Source organism: Euphorbia lathyris, chromosome 2 (genome assembly GCF_963576675.1).
Source record: "Euphorbia lathyris chromosome 2, ddEupLath1.1, whole genome shotgun sequence".
Lineage (NCBI taxonomy): Eukaryota > Viridiplantae > Streptophyta > Magnoliopsida > Malpighiales > Euphorbiaceae > Euphorbia > Euphorbia lathyris.
In genome coordinates this window covers 137651708-137674624 of record NC_088911.1, presented here as the reverse complement: position 1 = coordinate 137674624, position 22917 = coordinate 137651708, and the positions used below count along the sequence as shown (strand labels likewise).

The 22917-nt window shown below is 32.7% G+C and overlaps 1 protein-coding gene across 2 annotated transcripts; it reads right to left on the bottom strand.

Annotated features, from left to right (window-relative positions):
- Window positions 1-13662: 13662 nt before the first annotated feature.
- Window positions 13663-20132, bottom strand: LOC136220077 (uncharacterized). 2 transcript variants are annotated; one of them, XM_066007767.1, is made up of 5 exons: window positions 19977-20132; window positions 18515-18663; window positions 15396-18412; window positions 14927-15032; window positions 13663-14560 (listed from the first exon to the last, which is right to left on the bottom strand). In XM_066007767.1, exon 3 carries the CDS (start codon window positions 18399-18401, stop codon window positions 15432-15434), a length of 2970 nt encoding a protein of 989 aa, XP_065863839.1. In that variant the 5' UTR covers window positions 18402-18412; window positions 18515-18663; window positions 19977-20132; the 3' UTR covers window positions 13663-14560; window positions 14927-15032; window positions 15396-15431. The 2 variants fall into 2 exon arrangements, with proteins under 2 accessions (XP_065863839.1, XP_065863840.1); XM_066007768.1 differs by having other exon boundaries at window positions 18515-18644.
- Between the last annotated feature and the right edge of the window lie 2785 nt (window positions 20133-22917).

Below are 22917 nucleotides of genomic sequence, written 5' to 3'. Positions count from 1 at the left end.
AACCTTACAAAGTTGCTGGCTCCTCAACTCTAGAGTGGTTTTCCAACTTATCACTACAGGTAACTAGGGAAGACATGACGGAAGTCTGCTGTGTCATATGGGTTCTTTGGTACGAACGAAACCGTATAGCTCACGGGGACAAGCTACTGGGGGTAGGAAAAGCAATGAACTGTGTTTTAGATATCAGGTTTGGGATGGAAAGACAACAAAACAGTAAGGACACAGTCACCGTCGAAGCCCAATCACTACAACCGTTAAAAGTTCCATGGCAACCACCTCCACCTGGGGTCTTTAAAGTCAATTGTGATGCAGCTTTTGATCCAATCACCAATCAAAGTGCCTTGGGATTCCTTATTCGGGATACTAGGGGTAGTGTTCTTTTGGCTGGTGGTGGATCACTGGGTCTTTGTCTAAGTGCTCTTCATGCAGAACTCCAAGCTATAGCAAATAGTATCTCCGATGTTCAAAGTGCAGGTCCAAAGGGCGTAACGGTGGCATCAGATTCTCTAGAAGCTGTGAACCTCTTCAATGGTTGGTCTGTTTGTACTAATTGGTTAGGAACTATTCTAGATGATCTTCGGGATCGTTCAAATGGCCTGGACATATTCAGCTTGACTCACGAAAGAAGGCAAGCCAACACACCAGCCCACATTCTTGCTCTTAAAGCCCAATATTGTAGTCTTAAGGAACTTCACTATGAAGATCTTCCTAGTGCTTTCTTTTCTGCTGTTTTAAATGATGTATCTGATCTACTTATTTAATGAATTTGTATTTCTTATCAAAAAAAAAAAAGAAAGAAACATTAAAGATAAAAGTGTAGTTAGGTTCCACTTTTGTTAATAATTACGAATGGGTATCAAAATGTTATCTTTGAATCAGATACAAAACACATGATGGACGTAATTCATACTCGCAAGGATGATGAGAGTGAGTTCGAAGATATTATTTATCTTTCCTACATCCTTTTGCTTCAAAATGACTCTTTTAAGGTCTCTTTTATTAGGCAGCAAACTAAGGAGGTCGATCTCGACCTTTGGCAATGAGTTCTCGTTTGTAGACTACCACTTCTTTTTTTGAAGAAAATATAGAGACGGTCAGAGCTGTAAATGAGTCGAACCATTTATGAGTGATTCGATGTTTGGTTCGATTAAAACCGATCATGTTTGGTTTGATTTATAAAAGAGTCGAACTGGAACACAACAAAGTTCACGAGCAAGCTCGATTATAGGTTCATAAACAAGTAATTGAGAAAATTCGATTATAATATTTATAAAAATGCTCGTAAGCAAGTTTTGTTTGATTGTTTCAATAAAATGGAAAATGTAAAACAACGTAGTTTTGTGTATAATGTAGATTTCAAAAGAAAACTATGTAGTTTTGTGTTAAAGAATTTTCAAATCGATATAATTAATGAGTTGTTCGTGAGCGAAGTTCATGAACTGAATTACCGACCTTATCGTGGACAAAGTTCGTGATCAAGCTCGCGACAGCTCACTAAAATAGTATTGAGCTCGTCAATTTTCTGATGAACCAAATTTGCACCGATCAAAGCTCAACTCGGCTCGATTCGATTACAACCTTAGATGCGCAGTTTGTTTGATCTGTTCGAAGAAGTTTTTAATGTTTCACTCCAAACTACAGAAAATATAGTGTTTAGTTAGATTTATAAACAACATGAGAGTTTTGGAGTTTTTTTTTATGAAAAACTAATTTTTGGAATTTATCATGAAAAACTATTTGTAGTTATTTAATTTTGATAAAATTGTGCTTCTTATTTTCACAAAACACGTTTCTTTCTTAACGTCATTTCTATCAATATAATGTTATTACCAAAACAACAAAGTTTGCTCTTTTCTATAAATTTTTATTTAGTTATTTAAGTTGTTTTTATTAATTTGTTTATTACATTTTTTATTTTTATAATTTTTTTTGAAGCTATAATTTATTTCTTGTTAATTTAAAACACGTTCATATTAGACATTTTACATACTAACAACAATAGTTAATCATAATTTTATCAAGTACTAATAATTCATCGGTTTATAACCAAAAAAAAAAAAGCTAACATGTAACTTCAACAAATTAACATTTTAACCAAACAAACTCATAGTGTCCTAAAAACATGATCATTAGACAAGAAGGGAAAAATAATCATTAAACACCTGATCTTTCATTTTTTTTAGTTCATTAAGTCATTGATATTTTATTTGAAAAAAATTAAACTCTTGTTCATTTATTTTTAGTCTCATTAAACCCTTGATGACCAAATTAGTAAGTTGTGAACATCTAATTCGATTAACAGACTGTTATTCATTGCACATGCATTCGAAATTTATATTTTTTCACAGTTTGAAAACGGTTTTGGATGTGTAATGTCTATAAAAAACTGTAAAAACTTTAATTCAAACTATAAAAAAATATATTTTTTAATAATTTCAAATATAGATTAATTTAGTCAGGGACGAATCTACAGTGGGGGCAATGGGGGCACTTGCCCCCACTGAGATCTATAAATAAATAAAAACCCATGTAATTTTTTTTTTCAGTTTTGGATGTTGCCCACATTAATGCTGTGAAATCGAGCTCCTGGTTTGAGCGGAAAGTAGACGATGATAGATTAGGTCAAACTCAATTTTTTTTATTTCAATTTCACTATACAAAACGACGTCGTTCCACTTAGACGATGATAGATTAAGTCTAACTCAATTTTTTTAATTTCAATTTCACTATACAAAACAACGTCGTTCCACTTAAGTGGAACGTCGTCGTTTTGTATAATGAAATGAAATATAAAAACATTGAACTTATCCCCCGATCTCTCCCTCTCTCACTTAGTCGCATAAAACTAAAATCCCCAAATCTTAACTGAAGTCACCAATACCAAATCCCTAACCTCTCGAATTGTCTCTCTCCAGAACCTAATTTGCTCTTCTCTCCGTCATCGTCGGCTATCGTCGTCCTGTTCGTCTTCCTTCAAAAACAACTTCTTCTCTCTCACTTCGAACAAGGAGGAACGAACAAAGGTTGAATTGAAGTCTACTTCTTCTCTCGTTCGTTTCGTTGCTTTCTTTGTTTGTTTGCTGCTAATTCTTTCTTTAATCCTTAATTGCTTTGATTTGCTTTCTCAAAGTCATCTTGTTTCTATCTGTTCCTATTCTTATTTGCTTTCCGTCTATTCTTTTTAGGGATAAGGTATCAAAATAGGCGTAAGGTTTTTTGGGAAGTACCAATTTAGGCTCAACGTTCAAAATAGCACCAATATAGGCTAACGTTTACAACATAATATCAATTTAGGCTCAACGTTTATAATATAACATCAATTTAGACATCACGTACAAAATATCACCAATATAAGCTTAACGTTTACAAAATAATACGAATTTAAGCTTAACGTTTACAAATAAACGTCACAATTAAATTAACTATATTATATTCTTTTTCTATTGTTATTTTTTTATTTAGTTTTATTTTTTTATTTATTATAATACAATTAATTAGTATTCTTGCCAATTAAAACCTTATATTGTTTTTCATCAACTATTCCATAACTCCTAAATTTCATGGCTCATATAATATATGCAAACTAAAAGTAACTGAATATCCACAATATTTCGAACACTTAATTTTAGTTTGCATATATTATATGAGTCATGGAATTTAAGAGTCATGTAATGGTTGATGAAAAATAAATATAAGGTTTTAATGGGCAAGAATACTAATTAATTGTATTGTAATAAATAAGAAAATAGAACTAAATAAAAAGATAGCATATAAAGTTAATAGGAAAAAGATATAATATGGTTAATTTAATTGTGACGTTTATTTGTAAACGTTAAGCTTAAATTCGTATTATTTTGTAAACGTTAAGCCTATATTGGTACTATTTTGTACGTGAGACCTAAATTGATGCTGTATTGTAAACGTTGAGACTAGATTGATATTATGTTGTAAACGTTAAGCCTATATTGATGCTATTTTGAACGTTGAACCTATATTGATACTTCCCCAAAAACCTTAGACCTATTTTGATACCTTATCCATTGTTTTTATGTTTCTATCTATTCTGTTATTCTTCTTATTTGCTTGCTTTCAATTTTTTGTTCTGTAATTAATTATAGTCTAGTTATTTAGTATTTTTATATAGTTTAGTTATGTATCATTTTTAATGTAGCAATTTTTAATACAATTCAGTTTAGTTATTTAGTATTTTTAAGCAATTTAACTAAACTCGTCAACTTATTATATTGAAAAAAAAAAATTATTTGATAGCATTAACATAGAAAATAAATATGGAGTATATCCTAATTGAAATTAGGATAAATAATTTAACATTTTGCTGTTTTTAACGCATTGTTTAGTCCATTTATTTTGAAAAACAATTTTTAATGTCTTTATTCTTTGTTATTGTTAACATTTTAGTTATTTTTTCTCTTCCTTTTTTAGATTCTGAACCGTTATATTGGATATAAACAGACAGACATAAAATAATAAAGTAACATAACCATTTTAAAGATAAAATATATTTGGTTAAAAATCTAAAAAATAAAAAAATTGATCAAATGGTTAACGGTAATAAATATATGACCTTATAATGTATTTTTCAAAATATAAGAACTATTACATAAAAATGTGGAGACTAATAAATTATTTACCTTAAAACTATAGTTTTTGTAATTTTATTTTACACCGCATACCCCATTACCTATAAATCCTGGATTCGTCCCTGAATTTAGTAACGCATTTTTAACAGAATTAGATGTTCACAACATACTAATTTGATCATCAAGGGTTTAATGAGACAAAAAATAAAAGACAATGAACTTGATGTATCTAAATAAAAGATCATGAACTTTATGAAGCAAAAAATAAACATATTAAAATTAAAAAAAAACTTTGTTTTCATATAATTCTTAAAATTTTATATTATTTAGTCTCTGTATTCGGTAAAGTCTCTAACGTTTTTTTCGGTGAACTGTTTAGTCCCTGTCGTTAGACTCTCATGAAGATTCTGTTAGTCAATATGAATTTACGTTTTTCTTTTCCTTTATTTTCCTTTCCTTTAAACTCTAATGTATCTGAAATAAACTTTGAGTGTTCTTCTTCTTGATTTTCTTCTAAATCATTCAAATTCGTAAGCATTGAGTCTGTTCTTTTTCTTGTTCTCCATACAAATAGCTTCTTCTTCTAAATTGGATTTCCTCTTCTGAAGTTTGAAGGTAAATAGTAAATGGTAATTTAGTCATTTTCAAAGTCATAAATGGTAAAGAAATCTAACAAACAGACGGAAGGACTAAACGGTTCACTGAGAAAAATGTTAGGGACCTTACCATATGTTTTTGAAAATATAAGGACTAAACAGTGCGTTTTGTCAAAATATAAGGACTAATAAATTAATTGCCCTTTTTTTTTGGCTTTTTATATGAATATCATAATTGACTACAAAGATGTGTGGTCATACGAGAAAGGATCGGGTGCGTAATGAAATAATTAGGACAAAAGTAGGGGTCACATCTATTGAGAATAAAATGAGAGAAAATCGACTAAGGTGGTTTGGCCATGTGAGACGTAGAGCGTTTGATGCGCCGGTTAGGAGAACCGAAGAGTGGCAAAGGGATGTAGTGGTGAGGGGTAGGGGAAGACCTAAGCAAACTTGGAGGAGGGTGATCGAGAGTGATATGAGTTTACTGGGAATTGAGGAAAATATGGTAGTGGATAGGACGGAGTGGAGGGAGCGAATTTGTGTCGCTGACACGACTTGATTTCACGGTTTTTATATGATGGTTCATGTTAGCCGACCCCGAATCATTTCGGGACTAAGGCTCTGTTGTTGTTGTTGTTGTTGTAATTGACTACAAAATTACTAAATCATATTATCAAATTTAATTTTAATATGTCATTTTTTTCTATATATACCAAATAAAATATACTTTTACACCTAATTTAAAAAGTTTAAACTCCAATTCATAAATCCTAAATTCTTGACAATATATTCTAGACCCATAATTTACAAACTTTAATCTTTAAAATAATTTTATTAGTTTGACATAATTCAAAATTATAACATGATATAATTGTAAATAGTTTTTCAAAAGTTTAAATTTGATGTTTCCTTTATTAGAAAGCTAAAATTAGAGAATAAAATGCTAAATCAGGTACCATGAATTAGTTAAAATTGAACCGTTTGTGAGCTTTTCAGAGTCGAGCCTATCTCGAGCTCAAACCGAGCATAAAATTGCAGGCTCGTCGAGCTCGAACCGAACTTATCTCGAGCTCGAACTGAGCTTAAAAAATCCAAGCTAACAAGCTTCGAGTTCGAGCTGAGCCCGATCTCTTCGAGTCTCGAGCTGAGCCCAATCTCTTCGATTCTCGAGTTGAGTCTAGCCTGCCTAGGTTCGGTGTCAATTCGGCTCGTTGACATCCCTACATGTAACACATATCTTTCACATGCAGCTTATTTCTTTACCACTGAATGTTTAATTGATTTCATTTTAAACAAGTTGATGAGGATATTTTGAGCAAGTTAAAAAATCTATCGAAATACTTAAAAAAAGTTCAGGGACAATCAAGGGGTAAATTACATACGTGGTGTACAACCTTTACCTGTTATCACACTTTGGTGTACAACCTTTAATTTTGCACACTAAAGTGTACAACCTTCTGGTGACCTCCCACTAAAGTGTACAACCAGTATTTATGACCGGTCAACGCAAGTCAACGTTGCCACGTCAGCATTTTGACTACTTTAAAAGTAAAAAATTCACCTCCCTAACATTGATTTACTAAAATACCCTCATCCCTTCCAAATTGAAAAATAAAAGTATAACCCACTCTCTCTCTCTCCCTTCCATTTCTCTCTCTAAAAGATTTCAATCTCTCTATCTTTCCCTTTCTCTCTCTAACTGTTTTCTCTCTCTAAAAGCTTTCAATCTCTCTCCCTTTCCATTTCTCTCTCTAATTTTTCTCTCTATCTATCTGATTCTTACAACAAGTTAGAGCCCTTAACCTCATTCTGAAAATTAATACAACCAAAACGAAATGAAGATGCTTCATAGAAATTAATATGATCATTCTCCCCACCATATTATCTGTTCATATCATATTAATCTTCTCTTAATCAACACGCATTTACCTCAACATAATCGTTATTATTTAATTGCTAATTATTTCTTACGAGGGTGAAAATTGTTTGTTGCATTTGCAATCTCTTCATAGCTGAAACAGTTCATCAAAGGCTGCTGCTGCTGATTTTCTTTGCTAGAAAAACTTTCTTTTCTTCTTTGTAGAGGCGAAGCGAGGATTTTCATATTTCCCAATTGAAACCACTATACAGCTTTCAGGTGTATATTTAAGACAGTAGCTAATAGCTCCATTCCAATTTCTAAAAAAAGAAAAAAAAAAGTTATAAATGACAATATTGGAAATAACAAATAAATATATATGTATTGAAATTTTTCATACCTGATTGATGTTTTTCTAAGGCCACGGAGAATAAGATAATTAGCAGAAATGGAATTAGCTTCCTGAACGAGACCTTTAGCAAAAGTAGAGCTAAAACCTACTCGAGCCTCCAAATTGATGTGCTTAATTTGGGAAATGGTAGAAAATTCAGCAAGAACAGAAATAACATGAGCTTTAGCAAGACGAATATTCACTTCGTGCTTAAATTGATGTAAGAATAAGATAGATACAGAGAAAAATTAGAGAGAGAAATGGAATGGAAGAGAGATTGAAAGCTTTTAGAGAGAGAAAACAGTTAGAGAGCGAGATTGAAAGCTTCTAGAGAGAGAGAAGAGTTAGAGAGAGAAATGGAAGGGAGAGAGAGTGTGTGGGTTATACTTTTTTTTTCAATTTGGAAGGGATGAAGGTATTTTAGTAAATCCATGTTAAAGAGGTGAATTTTTTACTTTTAAAGTGGTCAAAATGCTGACGTGGCAATGTTGACTTGCGTTGACCGGTCATAAATACCGGCTGTACACTTTAGTGAGAGGTCACCAAAAGGTTGTACACTTTAGTGTGATAACAGGTAAAGGTTGTACACCAAAGTGTGATAACTGGTAAATGTTATACACCATGTATGTAATTTACCCAATAATCAAGCTTTGTAAACAACGTTTATTATTTTTTTTTTTTTTGTATGCAAATGTGTTAAATTTAGTAACGGGCTCTGAAATTGTAGATGATTCTGCTCGTAGCCTATTTCATCCAATTTGAACTTATTGCCATTTTGATAGTCAACTCTGAGCAGTTTTTCAATTCCAGTGGTCATTAAATTAGTTTTCTTTACAATAAAACTATTAAATAACACATTTGTGTTAATAAAATCCAACCATTTCTACTCAATTAATCATACAAATTTATTAATATAAGTAGATAATGGAAGAACTTGAACCATAAGTTTGTATTACCGTTACGTTGTTCATGTAGATATCCATTTTGTCACCTCCTTTTCCATTAAAATTCGAACATTTCGGTGTCCAATCATACCTTAATTTTGATTGGTGGCGTCTCTAAAAAAATAGTTTTAATTAGGAAAAACTATTAACCGATTTAGCTTCCGGCGTTCGTGCCCGAAAAATCCGGTAGCGACAGTTCCTACGCTAAAGTCGTTCAAGAGAAAAAATAATTAATCCACAATCTAAGAACGAAGTCGCCTTATAAAGAGAGGGGCGTGGATTTTAGAGAGAGTTTGAGAGAAAATTTGTTCTCTTAATTTCTATCATGTATTATGTCTAACCTAGACACTTTATATAGATCAAGGCTTCCATGTTCCGTAAGGATTAGATAATATCAATTCTAGATCAACTAGTATTCTAAATTCCCTGCTAGACTAATATTCCTAATATGGTTGAATCTTGAAAGTCTACTTATCGACCTGCGATTGGTCAGAAACAAGGTTGAAGGAGGCCGTTGTTCGGGTAACCCGCTCCTGAACTTACTCTATTTATACTGTTGTCGAGTTGTAGAAGACGGTTATGAGTTGACGAGCGGGATGTGTCATGTGTCTCTTATTGATAGGAGGACGTTCGCCCAGATATCGGGGTCTAGCACTCCTCAAGTTCACTCTAGATATTGTGTTGGTTGATAAGACGAAAGAAGGAGTGGAGATGAAGTTGGAACTATGGAGACAAACTTTAGAATCTAGAGGCTTTAAGTTGAGCCGAAGTAAGACAAAATATATAGAGTGTAAGTTTAGTGGCAATAGGAGTAGGGAGGCAGGGACAATCACCCTAGATGGGAGAGTTATTCAGGCCTCGGATTGCTTCCGGTATTTAGGATCTATTATCCAAACGGATGAAGAAGTAGATGAAGATGTTGCTCATAGGATTAAAATTGGTTGGTCGAAGTGGAAGAGTGCTACGGGTTTCCTTTGTGACCCCGACATGCCTAATAGATTGACGGGAAAATTCTACTGGACGGCAATTAGACCAGCATTGTTATATGGTACGGAGTGTTGGGCAGTGAAACACTGCCACATCCATGAGATGTCGGTGGCGGAGATGCGTACGTTGAGATGGATGTGTGGTCATACGAGAAAGGATCGGGTGAGTAATGAAATAATTAGGACAAAAGTAGGGGTCATATCTATTGAGAATAAAATGAGAGAAAATCGATTAAGGTGGTTTGGCTATATGAGACGTAGAGCGCTTGATGCGCCGGTTAGGAGAACCGAAGAGTGGCAAAGGGATGTAGTGGTTAGGGGTAGGAGAAGACCTAAGCAAACTTGGAGGAGGGTGATCGAGAGTGGCATGAGTTTACTGGGAATTGAGGAAAATATGGTAGTGGATAGGAGGGAGTGGAGGGAGCGAATTTGTTTCGCTGACACGACTTGATTTCACGGTTCTATATGATGGTTCATGTTAGCCGACCCCGAATCATTTCGGGACTAAGGCTTTGTTGTTGTTGTTGTGACGTGTCAAGTCCATGTATCAAAATATTACCATATATTAAAGGGATAATAGTTTTGTCTTGTCTTCATCTAAATTGGATGAAATTTCACCAATTGAAATAGTTTAGAGGCTAAATGTGGCAGAATAATAGATCGGATGTCAAATGATAAACATTTTAAATAAATTAAGGGTTAAATGACACTTTAAGCCTAAAATATCAATAGCCACCTTCAGCATCAAATGATTTCTATCTATCATTTAAGCAGCAACAAATTATTAAAATATATTACTAATAATTTGGATTATATTTTAAGATAATTATTTTTAATGTAAGAAATAGAATGCACATTATGAGTATTGGGTAAATTACCTCCATGATCACTTTACTCATTTTAACAATGTCACTATTAAATTTTAAATCGTAACATAAAAATCATTCAATTTTACGCTTTTTGATATTATGATTATTGAATTTCAATTAATTTCTCAAAATAACCATTGAGAGCCGTAAAATGGAAACATCAAAAAATTAATAATCACTCTTTATGGAGCTTTCTAAACATTCATTTTTGCTCTCATAATCAAACTATAGCTAAATAATTTCAAAACGAAAAAAATTGAAAATGAAATTGTTTAAAATACCATCAATTCTTAAAATGTTATATTTTAAAGTCATCAACTATCATTTTCAAGAACGTATCAAAGTTTAGTAAACATGATATTAAAAATTGTAAAATCGAGCAAATTTCATGTCACATTGTAACGTTTAGTAGTTATAATATTAATTAAGTTAAAGTTCAATGGCCATAAATGTAATTTATTCCGTTATTTTATGAGCACATGAATATAATAAAAAAAATCAAATAAATAATTATATCACGTAACTAAAAATAAATAACCTCAACCAATCGTTGGTTGGCGTAGTGGTAGCATGAGATTGCGCTTGGTAGGGAGGTCTCAGGATCAATCTCCCACAACAGCGATTGGGAGGGGTCTTGGCAGTTGGTTTTTCCATTGTCCTCTATTTTGAACGTATGACCGCTGTAACTTTAATTCTTAACGGTATTGACATTAAATTTTACACTTTTTAATATCGGTGGTCATTTAATAGGTACAATCTTCAATTTGTCTCACTAATATGTACGAACTTAGGGGTGACCTCCCACTATGGTGTACAGCAGGTAAAAATAACCGGTCAATACTTAGTCAACGCGACACCTCAGCTTTGACCGGTCAAAAAAAAAGTCAACCACTTAATATAAATTTACTTCTATACCCCTATCTCTCCATCCATTCATCTTCTTCCCTCTCAACTCCTCTCTCCACTCCTTCTCTCTCTAACTATGGAAGAAGGAGCTCTAAAAACACAATGGCATCATTCGATCTAGCACTCTTGGCGATGCGAAGGTTGGAGAGAAGATCTTTCAAATAAAGATGGATTAAGATGTAGATGATATTCAAATACTTTGGGAATTGAGATTAGGAGAAAACTGCTGTTGTAAATGCTTTTTCATGAATGATTTCATGAACCCTTTATTAATTTTCAGGAGGAATTATTATTAGGGTGGGATAAGAGTTAGAGAGAGAAAGAAGCCGTGAAAAGAGAGAGATTGTATTTTTATTTTTTTTATAAAGGGCATTTTGGTAATTGCATATCAGTGTGTTTAATTAAAGTTTAAAAATGGTGAGGTGGCGCGTTGACTTGCGTTGACCGATCATTTTCACCGGCTATACACCACAGTGTGAGGTCACCCCTAAGTTCGTACATATTAGTGAGACAAATTGAAAGTTGTACACCAAAGTGTGAAATAGGGTAAAGGTTGTACACCATAGATGAAATTTACCCTCATTTAATGCCTCAAAATGATAGTTAACGGCATCAAAATAAACAGCTCAAAGAGAATGATATTTTAAGGAACTCTAATTCTTGAAAATTTTAATTTTGAGATCATTTAGGTGTTGTTTGGTTAGGAGAGAGAAAGTGATTTTTTAGAGAGAGAAAGCTCCAAAAAATATAATAAAATGTGGTTTTATGATAAATTCCGTTACGAAAACTTTAATTCTTAAATATTTTCATTTTGAGGTCGTTAACGGTCATGTTTAGTAGTTAGTTAAATTTGAGTGACCACCAATATTAAAAAGTGTAAAGTTCAGTGACCATCATGTTAAGAATTGAAGTTGATGTTACATAATGTTAAAATGGATAAAATTCTATAACCATACATAATAATTTCAATAAATATAGTTCAGTTTCTTATATAAGTTTTTTTTTTCTTGGGAAGAGTTCTTATATAAGTTACTAATAGGCTCAAAGCATTATTTGGCCCCTAATATATCTAAAATTGTGTCATTTGGCCCCTAACCTATTATTTGGTCACATTTGACCCTTCACCTATCCCGTTTGGTGAAATTTCATCTAATTTTTATGAATACTTAACAGAATCGTTATCTCATTGATAAGTAACGATATTTTGACACTTAAACCTGAAACGTGATATTTCTTAAAATTCTTTTTTCCACATTACATGAAAATAATTAATTAGATTAAAAAAAGAAAAAGAAAACAAAAAACAAATCCTATACTAAAATCTATTAAATTCAAGTGTCAAAATATCGTTACTTATCAATGAGATAATGATTCGGTTAAGTTTGAATCCAAATTGGGTGAAATTTTACCAATTTGGTATAGATCAGGGGCCAAATGGTAAAATGTTAGATAGATCAGAGGCCAAATAGTGCTTTAAACCTTACTAATAGGTAGATGCTATGTTTACTTTGTTTTGGACAAAGTAAGGTCCTGTTTTTTTTTACTTAATTCCAGCATAAGTAAGTTCAGTTCAGTTCAGTTCAGTTCAGCATCATGCAGTTCAGTTTAGTTAAGTTAAATTCAATTAATTATTTAGTGTAGTTAAGTTAAGTTCAGTAGCATTCAGTTCAGTTAAGTTAATTTAATTTCAGTCAAAAAGAACAGGGTTTAAGTCTTACTTTGTATGTTTTCATCATTGGTTGATGTTTATTATTTGGATGCTACAGTATTTATTTTATAGATTCAGTTTAATTTTGAATTGACCTAGATGTTTTTACCATGATCATCTAATATTAATACTAATTTCAACCATAATGATAATATCATTTTAAAATTATAATATAAATAATAAAATTATTGTCTAACTATAATATATCAAAAAAAAAATATACTTGATAACTAAATTAAAATCTCTACTAGTAGTGAAGCTTTTAACCTGTTGGTTGAGAGCTTACCTATGACTCTAGAGGTCATGGGTTCGAATCACATCCGGATGGGGTTGGTTAAGGGTTTTTTTTCATCTTTGATGTAATTTTCCTTTGTTTAATGTAACCAAATTACATAAAATAAAAATTCAAAAATAAATCTTATAGTTTAATAAAATACTGTCTAACTATAATATATCAAAAAAAAAAAAAAAGAAATATACTTGATAACTAAATTAAAATCTCTAATAGAAATGATGAATTTAATTTAGTTCAGTTTTAATTGGCTTAAAATCAAACCGAAGAACCAAACTACATAAACTAACATACAAAGATAAACCTTACAGTTTGAGTGATTTGCAAAACCAATCAATATGGTTTAAAAACTTACAAATAGAGATCTGTACTTTTTGGAGTTTACAAACTCAGTCATTCTTTCAAAAATTGTTGTCGTGACTTAACTATCCTAAAAGGGACGACTTGAAACAATTAAAACGACTGACTTTGCAAATTATTCAAAATCTAATTTTGCAAATTAACTAAATTACAACCTAAAAATTGACTCATAAACTTATAAACTTTTACACGACGAGAACTGGTTTTGCAACCGATCAAACCACAACGTTCATTTTTGTAATTTTTCCAGGAAAAAAGATACAAACTGACATTAAATTGGATCAATGTGAACTCTTACATTGAAGAAGATACATTAAACAAACAAATATACAAAAAATTTGCTGCTTGAACATAGTTAGCTTGACAACTCCTTGTGAGAACTCTTCAAGTTCTAAGAACCAAGATTCTGAAAAGGCTCTGGAAGCTGAGATATGTCAGCTTAGTCCTCTTGCTAATCTCATGCTTCTTCTTATTGATCATGGGCTTGGTGGAAATGCCATACCCGAGCTGCAGCCGTTCTCTTTCCGCTGTTTGGAACAGATTTCATGCCATTCTTCTGTAAATCTTTCTTGATATCGACCATGTCCAGAGGCAGTTCTATGCCCCGGAAGAGCTGCTTAACTTCATTATCTACACAAGGGTAATCTACTTTGGTGGAACTACCCGGCACCTGAGCTGCTGCCCTTCTCTTTGCAGTGTTTGTGGCAGGTTTCACACCATTCTTCTGTAAATCCTTCTCGATATCAAGCATGTCCCGAGGCAGAGAACTGCGTCGAAAGAGCTGCTTAAGTTCATCATCTACCTTGGTGGAACAGCCCTGTACCTGAGCTGCTGCCCCTCTCTTTGCGGTGTTTGTAGCAGGTTCCATACCATTCTTCTGTAAATCCTTCTTGATACCGAGCATATCCTGAGGCAGTTCTATGCCCCGAAAGAGCTGCTTAACTTCATCATCCACCTTAATTACTGCCCTAGTGTCATTTCGGTAGGCAATGTCCTGCGAATCAAACTTTGACAGCAACAGAATCTGCCCTGCACTTTTTTAAGGCCTGCAAACATAATAGTAATTTTACAATCCTAGTGCCTTATAGTGTGCTAGTGTGATACAAGCAATACAAACGGACAAGATTAAAAGCAAGATATCAAAAAATTCTAGCCGAATGGATTTTGAAGACCAAGAAGGAGAAACAAGTGTAGAATGTCAAGATCAATTTTCACTCATCCTGGATATGTTGATGCACCCGAAGAAAAGTTTCAACTTAGTAATAGACACAATATTTCCCATTTGCAAAGATTTTGTTTGCATAATTGAGGCAACATAACTTTATTCCCGCATAGATTCATTCATAGAGAATGAAACGAAACAGTAATATCAACATGTCGACATAAACATGAAAACAGTTTTTTAATCATACCTGCAAATCCTCCATCCCAGTTGGTTATGCATCCTTGAGATCAATGACAGCAATGCCCTCAGGAAATTTCCTTATCAAGATTCTTGTCTTTCAAATCATGCTTGGACTGCGAAAAATCGAACAACATAGAATATCATCTTATAGGAAGATAGAAAAAAATAAGGTAGTAAACTAGTAACTAAACCTGAACAATGCTTAATTAAGGACCAAGTATCTAGCAAACCTATCAGCTCTTCAAGCACATGATCTTGAGACTCGCCTTATAAGCAAAATATCATACTTTACTTACATGAACGTGACCTACTTACATGAAATGCCACTGCCTAGATACAAAATATAGGAACTTTTGTGCATATTGTGCATCATTTCGTATTGAATAACTTTAATAATTTCATCCAATCTATCTCCCAAAAATAAAACTTAAATTCTTATCACTAGACCATATTAAATATGTTGCAGTCATGCTTACCTCATTATCAGCATCTCGCCATGATTTCTGTGCCACTTAGCCACCAGGATTACTTGATGGGAAATTGCTAAAAATATCTGATACGTTCATCCCCTTCGCACTAAAATAACTTAACAACCATAATACTGCAGAATGGTTAATTGTAAGCCCAGCTAAATCAATGGCATTACACTTCTTGTCATTAATTTGCTCTGAAAATTTAGCCAAACTGTCAATCAACATAGCAGGATTAGACACAACCCAGGTAGCCAAAGTTGTAGCAGCAAAGTCCTGGAACACATTATTCGGCAGTAACATGATTGCGCTAACAAGCTCAGCTGATGGTGCACAACTACTGCACAATGTAAGAAGACCTCCAACTGCAATGGCACTAATATTTGGATCAAGATCATCACAGTACAAAAACTGTAAGATGATCTTCTCCACCTCGACTTCGGACACTGCAAGCTCCGATCTCATCAAGGCCCAGAATTTATGCTGCTCCAAAGAATCCCAAGTCATTGATCTTTTTATCAAAGGGAAAATGATTTCAGTGCTCTCCCCGAACATAGAGAACTTTTTCAACCCAATCTCAAACTGTAAATTAACAAAATCAGTATGATCCAACTGATTAATAAGAAACCTGATAATGTTTTCATCACCCATACATACATCAGAAAGATAACGAAACACGCTGCTGAAGATTTTTTTTGCCTTTTCACTTTCCCATTGCAAACATAAAACAATGTCACTGAGAATAAGTTTTGACAGGGATTTGCCATCTTTGTGCACGATTGTTTTAGAACACTTGAGAAAACATTTGTAAGCAGCAAAAGCATCTTCTACCAACTTAATAATCAACTTCTTGTCCATGTTAGCTGTTAGGACAACTTCTTCATGAGAAGGTTCTGTTGTACCATTAAGAAAAGAAAAATAACCATTGACATGAAAGATCAAGAAAGGCATGCCAGACTCGCACAATTTAGCAGTACTGTTGTCAACCATGCGATCGCCTGAGTAACCTGCTACATGTGCTTCATAAGCTAGCTGTGATGCATAATATAATAAATAAGCTCCTACAGAAAACCCCCTTCTGGACCAGAATAAAAGCATTCCTTGTATTATCTCATGCTGGGAAAATATAAAGGTACGAGCAATTAAGGATGTGGCTGACCTAATCTGAAAGCAAGAAGCACTAGGATCGCAATCTGGAGGAGCAAACAACTGCCAACCAAGTGATTTAAATTGATCTTCCATTCTTGAGCATAAATTTTCAGGAGAAAATGAAACATTTAACGGTGATTGATTATCTAGATTCACAAATGACAAAAGTATTGCTTCCAAAATCTGGAGACTCATTGTATTTGACTTCATTGTAGCATTACCCAAATTTTGCATCAAACTCTCTACTACACCAACTTGACTTTCACAGGAGGTAAGTAATGGACATTTAGTAACCAAGCCACCTGAAACAGTAACAGAAGTACTAAGAGGCTCAGCACTCAGCCTAACATCCACTTTGCCTGCAGTAGGTTGTTCTACAGATGGTGCTTGAGTTTCAGGAAAGGATAGATTTTCCGAATTAAAATGTGGTGCAGCACAAAGAGGAAGGACTGGCAGTGATTTGTTAATTGTTCCAGCTTTCGAACTTGACAATAATCTCCCAAGTCTCTCTTTTAGAAAGGGAGAAAGTGCATTACAAGATGTCAAAACATCCAGGGAGCGAACAACTCCTTTCTGGACAAGTACATTGAAAGCTGAGGACAGACCCCTTATACTTACATGAGAATGATCAAGATCATAATTTTCTCCAACTAGCAACAAAAATTCAAGAAGAGAGTGGGTCATGTCAATATATTTGTGAATTGAGCATATCATCAATAGCATACCTGGCTCAATATTCATTAGATTATCAGTTGCTTCATCAAAAAAAAGCCAGTCATAAAATAAAGCCAACTTCGCATTGGCTTGGACATGATTCTTTCTGCATGTTTTCAGTAGCCAGCCTATAACAGCCCATCTTGGTATGATGTCTGACTGAATAATTTCATTAGATGGGTGGTGTGCACAACATATAAATCGAACAATATCAACTATGAGAGTCTCTCTCTCTGGAGCAAAAAGAAACTTCTTAGCAAACCATGACTGATGCCGCCTTTGACTCCCAAACTTAATATGTGTCAGTAAAAACCTCAATTGAGTTTCCATTTCTGGAGTTATCCGAAGCAAAAAGTATCGACTTGAAGTTCTGCAGCTATATAGTTGAGAAATATCTGAAAAACCAGGAGTCTTAAACTCACCTGGGTTCAGTACCAAGTCTTTCCATATGGGTCGAAATGCAGGGACATGAACCAAATCTTGCAGTAATCTAATAAGGTCCCTCCCAATCTTCATAGACAATAGAAATTGCTCTCTCAACATCTTAATACAAAACTCAATTTCCAACAGTTTCAACGACTCTAGTTTTGCATTGTTCAATATCCTACAATGATCCGCTAGCAATCTCAGATAGACGTAAAGTGCATTAGTCAAAAAGAGTGGCGCTTCTTCTAGTAAACAATGCCATTCGCTAAGGAAAAGGCTCACCAGCTCAAAACACAAATACAAATTCCCATCACTAAAATCCCCACCAATAATTTGCCTCAACAAGGACACTAACAATCCATCAAAACCCACTCCTAAAACACCAAACATTTCTTTAACAACCCAGATTAACTGAAACTTTGCCGACTCAACAAGCTTAACATAAAAATCATTGATGAGATTGACAATCAGGCCAACAAAAAAGGCATACCCATCAGTAACAATAGCATGTAGATGCTTAATATGGGTTTTGGCCAACTGCGGTTCAGTTAAAACCCCATAAAGAATGGCACGATTGAGCTGTAAGTATTCTTGTGGGCTTGGAATAGCCAGGGAAAATGGAGGTCTTAGTTTGGGTTCAAGCTCCTCAAAGGCTTGTCTCAAACATACTTCTAGCTGAATTTTAGCTTCATAAGTACCAATTTTAAATAGCTTTGAGGCCATAATACATTCACCTAATGCAATAATAAGAAAGAAAAGAATTAAAATAGGAATTCATAATTTTATATAAATAAGATGTGACAAGAGCAAGGAAGAGATGCACATTTGAAGTTCACCTGTTAGGCAGTGAAAAGTGTCTCAAGTGATTAATAACCTTCCACCAAACTTGAATTGGCTGGCAACTGAATTTCAGCTGCAATGGTTTTTCCCCTTCTTCCTTGCTTGATAACCTTTGATTCTTTACAGCTATATCATGTTCAAAGCACTGGTAAAAAGCACTTCCAACAAATAAGATAACAAGTTACTGCCTCTTAATGGCACTAAAAGTTGGCTATTTTCTAACATGATGTTTCAATATTAAAGCACCAGAGTTAGTAAGATAAGTAGTTATATGTTATTAATTTTTTGTTTATTTTATCTATTACATAAATAAATCAACACATGTGTAGCTTAAACTAATAAATTCAATACTAGTCATAAAAATCAGATTTACAAGATTTATTTAAAATATAAAAACTTACAGCACAAGGGAAATATACCATTGACAAGTAAATTCATGCAATATGGGTTCATTCTTGTTCATTGCAATGGCGAATCCAGGATTTGAGGGAGGGGGGGGGGGGGGGGGGCAAACCTCTACGTAAAATTTTTTTTTAGACTAATTTTTGTAGCCAAGAGCAAACATACCCTTAACGTTTTGGGTTAGGAGCAATTTTACCCCTAACTATCAATCAAATTACTCCATGAATAAACATTTTATCAATTTGATTAAACTTATAAAAAACACAGCAAACAATAGTTTAGTGGCTAACATGAATGTTAAATCAGTTTAATGGCTAACAATAGTTTCTAACATGAGTGTTAAATCAGTTTGTGTGGGTTTGAACATTAATTTTGTGTTGAATATCAGAGGAATTTCTGTAAAGAGCAAGATGACAACAATTGAAGTCCTGTCAACAGTAACTTGAAAGTAGAAGTTAGTCTTGATAAAATTTAGTATTCGAAACATATGTCTAATGATAAAAGCACTTCACTGCATAACTCACCTAAACTCATGGAAATGTGGTTATAAGCAACTTGAACCAATATCCTCCTTTAATTTGTTGTTTTTTCTTCTTCATGGTTTGCTATTTGTTTCATTCATTTCTCCAACTAACTAATTTCTAGACAGGCCTTGTTTTTTTTTTTGCCAGTTCTTTGCTCTAAATTCTAATGAACACCCAGGTCTTTTAACATTAACCAGGCGCCTCAAATTCAAATCACGTGGTCTACAGGTTTGAACTTAGTTACCAACCTAAATATCCAAAATACAATATCCTGTTCCCGATGCAAGTCTACATGTTCGAACTTAGTTACCAACCTAAATATCCAAAATACAGACACTGTTCCTAATTCTATAAACATATCCTGTTCCCGATCCAAGACAAAACACTATAACAAGAAAAATCACAAGGATAAATGAAATTTTGTACCAATTATCAGGTTAGTTTAACTTGAAGTTCATATCAATCCTGTTCTAGAAGTTCATGTCAAAAATTAACCTAAAATTAAAATTGAAGGACAAAAAGTTAAACTAACCTGAAATGTGTGGCCGGCCGGAGGAGGAGAGGCGTCGTCGACTCGTTTGCTGGAGGAGGAGAGGAGGGGCGTCGGCGTCGGCGTTGCGTTCGCTGGAGAGGAGGGGCGTCACACGTTTGCGTTGTATGTTCTCTCTCGAGCGAGAGAAGCAAAAATCCGTCCCTCCCTACCTCTGCTGTTCTTCTGTTTTCTAAATTAAAAAGCTTAAACCAAAACCACGTCGTTTTGGGGAAAAAAAACATTTTTTTGGGCAAATGCCCCTTTTGACCCAGTGGGAAACCTCAGTCCTCGTTTTGACAAAAAGTAAACCACAGTCCTTTATCTGAAAATTAGTGAAACCACAGGGATTTTATTTGAACTTTCCCCTATAACATATGCAGTTCAGACAGAAAAAAAGGAAATTTAAGGAGAAATTCACTTTTGAAAAACTATTTACAAATTATATCATGTTATAATTTTGAATTATGTCAAACTAATAAAATTATTTTAAAGATTAAAGTTTGTAAATTATGGGTCTAGAATATATTGTCAAGAATTTAGGATTTATGAATTGGAGTTTAAACTTTTTAAATTAGGTGTAAAAGTATATTTTATTTGGTATATATAGAAAAAAAATGACATATTAAAATTAAATTTGATAATATGATTTAATAATTTTGTAGTGAATTATGATATTCATATAAAAAGCCAAAAAAAGGGCAATTAATTTATTAGTCCTTATATTTTGACAAAACGCACTGTTTAGTCCTTATATTTTCAAAAACATATGGTAAAGTCCCTAACATTTTTCTCAGTGAACCGTTTAGTCCTTCCGTCTGTTTGTTAGATTTCTTTACCATTTATGACTTTGAAAATGACTAAATTACCATTTACTATTTACCTTCAAACTTCAGAAGAGGAAATCCAATTTAGAAGAAGAAGCTATTTGTATGGAGAACAAGAAAAAGAACAGACTCAATGCTTACGAATTTGAATGATTTAGAAGAAAATCAAGAAGAAGAACACTCAAAGTTTATTTCAGATACATTAGAGTTTAAAGGAAAGAAAAATAAAGGAAAAGAAAAACGTAAATCCATATTGACTAACAGAATCTTCATGAGAGTCTAACGGCAGGGACTAAACAGTTCACCGAAAAAAACGTTAGAGACTTTACCGAATACAGAGACTAAATAATATAAAATTTTAAGAATTATATGAAAACAAAGTTTTTTTTTAATTTTAATATGTTTATTTTTTGCTTCATAAAGTTCATGATCTTTTATTTAGATACATCAAGTTCATTGTCTTTTATTTTTTGTCTCATTAAACCCTTGATGATCAAATTAGTATGTTGTGAACATCTAATTCTGTTAAAAATGCGTTACTAAATTCAGGGACGAATCCAGGATTTATAGGTAATGGGGTATGCGGTGTAAAATAAAATTACAAAAACTATAGTTTTAAGGTAAATAATTTATTAGTCTCCACGTTTTTATGTAATAGTCCTTATATTTTGAAAAATACATTATAAGGTCATATATTTATTACCGTTAACCATTTGATCAATTTTTTTATTTTTTAGATTTTTAACCAAATATATTTTATCTTTAAAATGGTTATGTTATTATTTTATGTCTGTCTGTTTATATCCAATATAACGGTTCAGAATCTAAAAAAGGAAGAGAAAAAATAACTAAAATGTTAACAATGACAAAAAATAAAGACATTAAAAATTGTTTTTCAAAATAAATGAACTAAACAATGCGTTAAAAACAGCAAAATGTTAAATTATTTATCCTAATTTCAATTAGGATATACTCCATATTTATTTTCTATGTTAATGCTATCAAATAATTTTTTTTTTCAATATAATAAGTTGACGAGTTTAGTTAAATTGCTTAAAAATACTAAATAACTAAACTGAATTGTATTAAAAATTGCTACATTAAAAATGATACATAACTAAACTATATAAAAATACTAAATAACTAGACTATAATTAATTACAGAACAAAAAATTGAAAGCAAGCAAATAAGAAGAATAACAGAATAGATAGAAACATAAAAACAATGGATAAGGTATCAAAATAGGTCTAAGGTTTTTGGGGAAGTATCAATATAGGTTCAACGTTCAAAATAGTATCAATATAGGCTTAACGTTTACAACATAATATCAATTTAGTCTCAACGTTTACAATACAACATCAATTTAGGTCTCACGTACAAAATAGTACCAATATAGGCTTAACGTTTACAAAATAATACGAATTTAAGCTTAACGTTTACAAATAAACGTCACAATTAAATTAACCATATTATATCTTTTTCCTATTAACTTTATATGCTATCTTTTTATTTAGTTCTATTTTCTTATTTATTACAATACAATTAATTAGTATTCTTGCCCATTAAAACCTTATATTTATTTTTCATCAACCATTACACGACTCTTAAATTCCATGACTCATATAATATATGCAAACTAAAATTAAGTGTTCGAAATATTGTGGATATTCAGTTACTTTTAGTTTGCATATATTATATGAGCCATGAAATTTAGGAGTTATGGAATAGTTGATGAAAAACAATATAAGGTTTTAATTGGCAAGAATACTAATTAATTGTATTATAATAAATAAAAAAATAAAACTAAATAAAAAAATAACAATAGAAAAAGAATATAATATAGTTAATTTAATTGTGACGTTTATTTGTAAACGTTAAGCTTAAATTCGTATTATTTTGTAAACGTTAAGCCTATATTGGTGATATTTTGTACGTGATGTCTAAATTGATGCTATATTATAAACGTTGACCCTAAATTGATATTATGTTGTAAACGTTAGCCTATATTGGTGCTATTTTGAACGTTGAGCCTAAATTGGTACTTCCCAAAAAACCTTAGGCCTATTTTGATACCTTATCCCTAAAAAGAATAGACGGAAAGCAAATAAGAATAGGA